The 9,728-nt window shown below is 42.9% G+C and overlaps 2 protein-coding genes across 5 annotated transcripts; both read right to left on the bottom strand.

Annotated features, from left to right (window-relative positions):
• Positions 1-119: 119 nt before the first annotated feature.
• Positions 120-2,123, bottom strand: LOC139756273 (uncharacterized). Its single transcript, XM_071675502.1, has 2 exons — positions 1,476-2,123; positions 120-1,028 (listed from the first exon to the last, which is right to left on the bottom strand). The coding sequence occupies exons 1-2, from the start codon at positions 1,757-1,759 to the stop codon at positions 863-865; spliced, it is 450 nt and encodes a 149-aa protein (XP_071531603.1). The 5' UTR covers positions 1,760-2,123; the 3' UTR covers positions 120-862.
• A 4,231-nt stretch (positions 2,124-6,354) lies between these two features.
• Positions 6,355-8,923, bottom strand: LOC139756270 (uncharacterized). Of its 4 annotated transcripts, none has more exons than XM_071675495.1 (3): positions 8,771-8,923; positions 8,030-8,451; positions 6,355-7,277 (listed from the first exon to the last, which is right to left on the bottom strand). In XM_071675495.1, exons 2-3 carry the CDS (start codon positions 8,353-8,355, stop codon positions 7,112-7,114), a joined length of 492 nt encoding a protein of 163 aa, XP_071531596.1. In that variant the 5' UTR covers positions 8,356-8,451; positions 8,771-8,923; the 3' UTR covers positions 6,355-7,111. The 4 variants fall into 4 exon arrangements, with proteins under 4 accessions (XP_071531596.1, XP_071531597.1, XP_071531598.1 ...); XM_071675496.1 differs by having other exon boundaries at positions 8,030-8,448; positions 8,771-8,922; XM_071675497.1 differs by having other exon boundaries at positions 8,030-8,445; positions 8,771-8,919.
• Between the last annotated feature and the right edge of the window lie 805 nt (positions 8,924-9,728).

Raw genomic sequence — 9,728 nt, 5'->3', positions numbered from 1 at the left:
GCACGAGTACAATTATCAATTCCTTTGCTCAATCGTTGTATTGATATTTTTTTCATTGCCAACATCTTGGAGAACGTTTGCTCTTTTTTACCTATTTTTTTCCAGCAAACTTTTATATTTGATATATTTTTCTTCTCACTTTTTCTACCAATGTCTGTTTAAAAGGAAATGCTGTTTTATTGTTACTTTTCTAATCACCATATTATATGTAAAGATGCTGCTCTGCTGTTATTTCATCTGTGCAGTGTTTCCTGTGTACAGCTGAACATGTAACAAGTGAAGATATAAAAAGTTTACGTCAAACAAAGGAGTGATATAAACTGCAGCGATACAAACTGCTATTTTTCTAGATATTTTGTTAATACATAATACAGAATGCATGGACAATACAGAATGCTTAAACATGGTTAAAAAAATATGGTAGAAAAAAAACGTGTCTTGGATACAGTGGAATGGAAGTGAAGAATTGTGAGCCTACAACATAAATATAAGAGAAAGATGTGTGTTTATATAAGGAACTGTGCATCTTTATGAAATGGATGTTGCACTGGACTGTAGGCAGAGCTGATGACAGATATAGATATATATTAGTGGAGAAGAAAGGGAGGTAGTGCGAAAAAATATCTCTAAAAGTACATTGATTTTAGAAATATACTTATCTAAATGTGAGAAGTATATCTACTGTCGTGAACTGGAAGGGTAAGAGGGAGGCTCTGTAATTGGGGACTCGTAGGTCCTGCGGTCATGTAAGACATGTTGGGAGGAGGATAACAAGTTCCTCAAGTCTTTTGATAATGGAGCCAGACACTTCAGACCAAGGCTTAGGTCTTCTTACTTTGGACCCTCAGGCCCGAGTAGCCTCCTATGACACGTAACCTAAGACAGTCTCCATCAGCTGAGTGCCGTTGAGGGGACACAAGGAGAACACTTTACCACAATCGCCTCCAGCCTCGCCGAAGCCTTTAGCAGTCTTGTATTCCTGTAGGGCGCCCCTGGGCGACACGCCTGACCATGGGTCTATAGCCGGTCTGCAGGAAGGAAACAAGCGTTAGTGGCGCTACCTTGATATAATGACATCAAACTTCATCAGACTTACTCCTGGTGTGTGGCGGACCTAACATCTGCGTCATGAGTGACTTGCGAACTTGTCCCCTGAGCCACTGACCCAAATATAAGCCCGAGGCGCACACCTGGAGCCAAGTGGTTACGCCTGAGGACCCGATAAACACACCTGCCTGCGCTGCTGTGTAAGGCAGGACCCTGCTAAAGGTTGCCTGATTCAGCAAAGGGTAAACGAGACGATATTAACGTATAAATTTTCATATTCCTGGGCTTCTGCCTGATGAAGAGATGCTAGAATTAGCTCCACTGGAAATCATTTGAAAATACAATATGTAACACTAAGACTGGGGAAAGAGAGCAAAGAAATACGTTAACATCAACATCAGAGAGAGAGAAAGAGAGACTCCACTCACCCGACAAGGTCGAGAATTGCTTGTTCTTCCCCCGTGATGTGGTCCTGCCTGAGGCGAGCCAGCTCACACAAGAGGCGCATTCCACACCCGGTGACGTCCTCCCGCCGGATCAGTTCCATAGTCCGCTCCAGGGCCCTCGAGCCGCCGTGGACGGAGCGGCGGAAGCGGTAGCGGGACCGACCACGGAAGCGACGGCGAGTGAAGGAAGAGACAAGTGATGCGATGCTCAGACCCAAGGCCCCGGCTACGGCTAAGTAACCCGCGCTGGCAAGAAAAGCGGCCATATTGGTGCTCGTCTGAAACCTGCGGGGAAGAGAAGAATCTTTCTCTGTTGTCTATAAGATTAATCTTTGTTACGTGACAGAAACATTACTGAAACAGTATTTTCTTGTCGATGGTAAACGGAACTACTTCTGGTCTTTATATGAAATAAGATTCATTGAATGAGAAATCCTGACACCATACCCATACACCTGTGCATTTGAAATACGAGACCATATTACTTTCTGCTTCCTTCTCCACTCCTCATGCATGACTCAGACACTCGTCCTGTCGTTCTGAGTGACTCAGCCTCCCAGATCAACCCGCACTTTGTTATACGGATATGAAACCATCTTCCACGTCGGCTTGTGTTATGATGTTATGACAAGGCAATATGATAAGCCTGATTGTTCTTCACATTCTTAGTACTTTAACTCGTTAAGTCCTGCGCTAAGTTCTTGGCGATATCTTTCAAAAGTGATAGAGAACAATAAGCAGAAGGCATCGAGTCTTTCTTCTTGACAAGGATATAAGGAACACGACAAGGCTACATCCTCACACATCAAGATGATCTGTGAGGACAGTAAACACATGGAAGATATGACAGTGTCTTAGGGTAAGCCGGAGTCCATCAAGGAGGGACACTGGATTCTTGTTCTGTACATGACTCTCGCCTGAAGGATGCAGGACGACCAACAATTCATTTTGATTCAGGATTTACAGTATAGATAACGGGGAACTTTAGACATTCCTCAAGCAAATGATAAGAAATATATGAACCATTTCTTTGTTCGCCCAGTCCCCCATCTTTACATATCTCTGCACCTTCCATAACGGTACTCTCTTATCTCTGCCTTTGTATCATTTATTTTCAACATCAACTTGGTTTACACCATTGTGCAATTGATTGTTTTGTATTGTTCAGCACAAGCATAGCTACTGCTGATTTTCTAGCATTTTGCATCATTTTACAACAAACGGACTTTTACACTTATTCCTATGCGTAGATTCCTCTGTCTACGCATACATTTGCATGTCTCTTTCTACGCCTGTCTGCCTCGTCCGCATCTCGTCTTTGCTGCTATTTCTTTGAATCTTGACCTACATTGGAAGTACGCTTTATAGTAACCAAGAGCATGGACTGATAGGGTGGAAATTGATAATAGATAGGTAAACGGATAGACAGATAGATAGATGAATAGACAGATACTCTATCCATACGAAGAGAAATACACAAAATCCTTGACTAACCACTCAGTCCTAGCGATACAGGTCCAGGCAGGAGAACAGGGCTAAGCTTCTACAGAGGAGGTCAAAGCTCTGTCGGAGGGCGACATCAACTGTTGCATTTCATCGCAGAAACTTCCTTATATCACCTGGTTTCCCTCCTCCTGTTGCAGGTGCTCCGCAGGTGGTTATTACTGGTATAGTCTCGAGACCCAGATAGTCATGCAAGTCATGGATTATATCCATTAGACTGTACACTGGTGTAAGGACCGAGAGCTTGCCAGAAGCCAAGTACCTGCTACTAACATTCACCCCAGGTCGCTCATTACATCTTCATTTACTGTCATTATGCGAGGGAAAGTCTGCGTATCATGATATTCTTGTGGTACTATCATGTGTTATATCTATAACATTTTTCTTTTCTTTTACATACAAAGAGAAAGTTTAATTTCATGATGTTTTAGTAGGTGATAAGTGTCAAGGTATCTTTTTGTGAATATATCATGAGAGAGAAGTATTTAGCTACCGTGTTCGTGATATATGTATAAGAGAGAGATAGAGTTAGTTACTATATTTTTTTTCTGCTGGACAGATGGTCTTGGAAACTCTTCATTATAAAAAATTACCATTAACTTTCGTATACCAAGTGAATTAGGTGTGCTACGTGAACTGGAGTCAACTACAAGACTTGGTACTTCACTTTTCTGTTTGCATGTCAGTCCCCTCATTACTGGTCACGTTCAGGAGCTCCGTCACCTCAACCCACCTCTCCCATGGTAATTCCTCACTCTGAAGAATTCAAGTTTTGAAAATACTTGGAGCTGTGCTCTCTGTCTCCCACACCTTCCCACAAGCACATTGTTCTCCAGCGTGTATTGAGCTCATCCCGGAGAAACTCCAGTGGATAGAAATGAAGAACTTAACCTGATGTAGGAAAATTCTTGTGGCAACGTACAGAAAGTTTCTCGCAAATAGGAAACTTCTGTTTGAACTAGAGATGCCAACATACGTGAGTGTATGCAGTTTGTCTCCTTCCAGATACACATTGAATACACATTTATGAATCCCGGGCTTGTGTCACAGAGCAAGATTCATATTGCTATGGTGTCATTCTTACGTGGAAATGAGGGTATCATCTCTCTTTGGAGGAAAACCAAATACTTCTGATAAGGATTTACTTGCTTAAAGTATAAAGCAGTAAAACCATTGCCTTATGTTTTCTATACGAATGTAATGAAATAAAATACATTCATGCACGTTCAGAATTCGAGTACTTAATTCACACATTCGAAATAGTTTTCAATAAAAACGTTTCTTTGCACACCTCTAAGCTACATTAATTCGATATGCAGTACAATAGTTCTCTGTATAAAGTTCCTAAGGTAAAGTTTCTTTTACCTTATTTCAGTATTTCCTCTTTCATCGTAAACAGTGTGTTCTGGCATACATGATGCAAAGTGCAAAGTTTGTCTTAGCATTTCTTGGGTTAATTGAACTTCTCATGTTGCTCTCCTTTACCTCAAGTCAAACTTGACACAGTAATAGCAAGAAATTTGTCTTTAAGAAATAAAAGTCATATCGTGACTATAGAAATTCAGCATTACTTTCGACGTTTTAAAGAAAGCAAAGTCAAACTAGGACAATACGTGAATTACCTGTGTGTATGTATGGTCTTAGGATTATACTTAACACCTAATTTTTTATTGAATATTTACAGTGTTCAGCCTTGTTCACGGCAGAAATTATAGGTGTTGAATATTCCTGATAATCTCGGATAACTTTACGTTGACATCTTCGATGACCCTGGCACTCAATAGGCCAGAGTTTTGTTTTGTTTCTTAAGTCGTCGGACCTCTGCTTGGTCCGACCCGGGCCTTTGCCTGTTGGCTGCCTAGAGGGTAAGGTGAATGTGGGTTTAAGCCAAAGCAATTAGTAAATTGCAAAAGTGGCGAAATATGACGAGATGACAGCGTATTCTGTCCAAATTATCTAAGTTGTGTTTAAATGAGCTGATTCAAAAAGGATCTCCGGACACCGGAATAAAGAATCAATAGTTATCCCTCAAATGAATATACATTTTCTCTCACGCAATATTTCATGAAAAAGTATGGGTTAACGCTAACTCTTAGAAACTTTAATTGATTTTTTTTTTTTTTAAGATTGCCACCATAACATTATTTTTCCTATAGGTTTGTGTTTTTGCTCTCTCTCTCTCTCTCTCTCTCTCTCTCTCTCTCTCTCTCTCTCTCTCTCTCTCTCTCTCTCTCTCTCTCTCTCTCTCTCTCTCTCTCGTGTACATATTCAAACACACATATCTCACGCGACTCTTTATTCCTAGTTCCTAAACTGACAGACACTGCTGCAGAATGAATTCCCACTGAAGGTGACGCTCACTCCCCTACTGTACAAAATTACTACCTCCTTAAGCCTCCTATCACAGTCTCTCATAACAGTCGTCACAGTCTCCTCCGAAAGCCAGATAATTCAAGTCGACTTTTACACTCATAACGAGAAGATAATATCCAACGGATCATCATGAAATTTGCCAACCAGGTGAGGGAAAGGGATAATCAAGCGTTGATTAGATAAATGGATTAGCTAACGAGCCAATTACTACTAACTTCATAGTGGCAGTTAAAATGCATCTGTCATTTCAGTGGTGTCGGTGATCAAATGATGGCAGTAGTTGTTGGCCGTTGTGGTCAGTTTAGTGCAAGCATACGGTGATAAGAGGGGTCAGTGGTGGCAATAATCAGTAGTGGCGGTGGTCAATGGTGGCTGTGATCAGTGCTGATAGTGATCATTGGTAGAAGCGATCAGTAGCGGGCTTAGTGGCAGTGTTCAGTGATGGCAGTGATCAGAGATGGAGGTGGTCATTGGCGAAAGTGATCAGCGATGACAGTACCCAGTGGTGTCAGTTCAGGCAGTGCTCAGCATCTGTTTTGGTCAATGTTTTGTTTCTCCCATTTGTTTGTGCTTCTTTTTGTAGTTTTTCCCTCGTTTTCTCTGTTGTGCGTCCTTTTTTTTGTCAGTACCACCTGCGTCTATGCAGCTCACGAGCATTTTTATTAATTAAACATTTCTGTATATATTTTCCAAACCAGTAAATGCCTTGCGTCTCTCATGAGATGCCTCATGAAGCCATCAAGGTGCCACCTCCTCCCCTACTGAAAGACGGCACTCGCTCCCTTCTTTAAAGGTAGTCCCCTACCCCCCTCTCGTCAGGAAAGGTGGTACCCCTTTTCCTACTGAAAGGTGACACCCCTCCCTTCCTGAAAGGTGACACCCCTCCATTCCTGAAAGGTGACACCCCTCCATTCCTTCACTATCTTCATTACCCTCCTGAAAGGTGGCATCCCCCCCCCCCCATCCCCTTTTGAAAGGTGTCACCCTCTGCCATCCCAGGTGACCCGCTCCTCCCACACTCTCAGGCGAAAGTTGGCCCGACAATTTGTCTATCATTTGCACGACGTTTGTTCACCAGACTTGTGGTTTGGATCAGCGTTGCGTGGCTTGTGGTGAGTGTTGTGGTGTGTGGGATGTGGTGAGTGTGAGTGTTGTAGTTGCTCGTGTATGGTGGGTGGGTGTGGTTTCAACAGTAAACAATGCATAGTGCTCTTCTCAAACAGTTCTACTCATGTGGTTTAGCAGCAACAGACTGGGTGCTCTATCAAAACCAAAATCTCTCCCACAAGATTGTTACAATATATAAATATGATAAAGTTGATTGCTTAATTTCGATAGATGTTAGAAATGAATAATTCCAACAAATCCATTATTTCTTGTAGTATATTTCCTTAGGTATAACAGATGTCTTGTTCGGAGCGGGCATGATTATGACATTCAATATACAGATGAGTGGATCTCAGTTCATTTGTTGTCGATGAACTAACTGTGAAGCAAACGAAAGAAAGAAAAGGTTTTTAAAATATTTTGGCGAGATGGAGGTAGACGAGGTCTTCAGATTGATATACACAGGAGCTGTGGTTCAGCAGCACCTGATGTCAGTGCACAGTCAAATAGCATAAAAAAAAAAGCTACTCACTAAGATAAATAGAAATAAATAACATGGAATTCAATATCTATGACGAGAACTTTGTGGCTGGACTGGTGGGCCCTTCTTCTGGGGACCAGTAGGGTTCCTGAATTCATGGCAAGAAGGCCATGACGGTGTCCATGAGCTGGGTACCGTTCAGGGCACACATAGGGAAGGCCTGGCCACAGTCCCCGCTAGTCTGGCCAAACCCCCTGGCCGCTCTGTACTCCCATGTGGCTCCCTTTGGCAGAAGACCCTCCCCGGGTTTCACCGCTGGCCTGTGGAAGACAAGAATAAAATTTACTGGTCGAATATAACCCATACAAATGGACTCTGGAAGAGACCCAGAGCGTAGGTAAGCCCTTGCCTTCTTTATATAAAGATTATAACAATGCTTCGCATAGCGACAAGAGTGATGAGGCATTCTAATTTCTCTTCCCTTCACATCTGTCCGACAATATGTATAGAGTTCTCACTGCTTCATACCCCTGAACCAAGAAATCCGGATGGGATCAACATCGTAAATTGTTCTGAAATAGACCTAAACTGTTAACAAGTTATAGGCTGAGGAGGTAGAAGACAAGAGATACAGGAGGTATGTGGAATATATAGTACTTGAAGAACAATCGAAACAGTTGTTTGCCTGGCGAACGATTCAACTAAAACAACTAGATCTTTAGAGTCAGCTTATCAAAACATTTTACCAAACGGGTGGTTTGTTATACGCCTGTGTGGTGTCGTGTCATCATAAAGTGTTCTACAGTGGACAATATGATCTTCATGGATTATTCTGTGAATTTAAAACTATCATGTGAAGTACAGAGTGGGCGATCGCAGATCTGTTTTAAAAAAAAGAAAAATAACTATCACTCGCCATCATCTTCACTACATAGGAGGCAACCAAGCGCATCCTTATTACACTCTATAAATCTAAACAAGTCTCACCCTTGAAGAACACATTCCCACACCCTAATGTACACTGAAATGACGTCACAAGCGTCTGGACTTCAGCTCATATTACAACACTCACCCTACGAGGTTGAGGATAGATAGTTCCTCCACCGTCAGACGCTGGTCGTCAGCGGCCGCCAACTCACACACGAGACGCTTCCCGCACCCCGTCACGTCCTCCTCCCGGATCAACTCCATCAGGTTCTCCAGGGCCGCTGACTCTTCCTTCTCCGAGCGTCGACGTCGGTGGTACCCGCCCCTCTGCCCACCGTACCCACCATGATCCCTGTCCCTGCGGAGAGACCTTCCTATGGCAAGACCCGCGACGCCCAAACCAACTGCTCCAGCAACGGCAGCTGCAGCGTAGCTCGCGCTCAACGCTCCTATGGTCACGTAGGTGGTCATAATTCTGTGATGGTTTTCTGCTGGCGCTAGTGATACTGCTTCTTCTGGTGCCACTGCACTTGCTACTACTCCTGCTGGCGTTCGAGACTGCTGCTGCTGGTGACAGGAAACACGGTAATGGGGAATAAAAACATTTATGAATGTAACAAGAACTCACACTTCGTGACAGAGGTTCATGCTATACTGTGAAGCATCATCTAATCCATCCCTAGTGACAAAAATTAACAGAACGTTAGGGAATACTGTATCATGAATGGTAAATCGAAAATGAGGAAAAGGGGAAATTGAACAGTTGGGTTGACTGTGAACCTATATACGCAACATACGCAATTCTACCACTACAGGTATACAAACACAGATGTAGTTGCCATCACAAAAAAAACGATAAGATGTCAAGCAATATATGACAGCCTACCTGTTAACGAGAATGGTTCGATCGCAGTTCCATAGAACGGATGAGAGTGAAGTCGGACTGTATACTGTGAGACTGCCGGTCATCTCGTGCCTTATATCTCTCGCATTACCCGCGCCAACCTCCGTCACCACGATCGTCACACCCCCTCACACCATCACCTCCTGCCACCGTCACCTCTCACCAGTGCCATTGTGGCGGCAGTGACGGGATGTGACCTTCTCAATGAATGTTGAAAGAAAACGTGATTTATAGTAGTTGAACAAGCTAGTGCTTTGATCCGTAAATCGTGTGAAATCTGATATGTATTGATGTGTTCTCTTATATGCAAGTGTTGATAATGCTCAAGGTGATCTAGGCTCTTGTGGGGAGGGTTTGGGAAGCTCGGCGCCTATGTAACCTGTTGCTACTCTTATCGTTTCCGAGGCTGACCCAGGATTCAGCAAGTATAATCATTCGTTACAATTATATGTTGGAAACTGCTATCATAGCAACAACGACATCATGGTCACTAACGTACATGTGTCGGTTAATTTTCTATTCACCTGAATATCTGTTCATTACTTGTTTACGGTGTGAATCTTGCCGAAACGTAGCCTCAATCCTTGGCATGTTTACCTGGGTCATAATCTGTTGAGTTAAAACAGATAGAGAAACAAAACAGTTGAAAGTAATGGGTTGATTCACATCTTGTCAGGGAGTTCTATAGTTTTCAAATGGTGGCGTACAAAATAAGTAGTTGCGGTGCAATTGCTTCCCTATGAGGTTTGTTAGAGGTAGTCAAACCCAGTCATGCTCTTGGTTTCGAAGGCCCTATTGTCCAGATCAGGTGGCTGTGAAAGTCGGAGGTTGTCCAACAGTATACTATTGCAGCATCTCCTTCACTCTCCACCCTATAGAGCGCTTGCAAAACCGTTGATCTTTTCGCTCAGTTGTTTAGAAACTGTTTTCTTAATGCTAA

The sequence above is a fragment of the Panulirus ornatus genome, chromosome 21, assembly GCF_036320965.1.
Source record: "Panulirus ornatus isolate Po-2019 chromosome 21, ASM3632096v1, whole genome shotgun sequence".
In the NCBI taxonomy this organism is placed as follows: domain Eukaryota; kingdom Metazoa; phylum Arthropoda; class Malacostraca; order Decapoda; family Palinuridae; genus Panulirus; species Panulirus ornatus.
The sequence above is the reverse complement of the archived record's forward strand: the minus strand, read 5'-3'. Positions and strand labels throughout refer to the sequence as shown.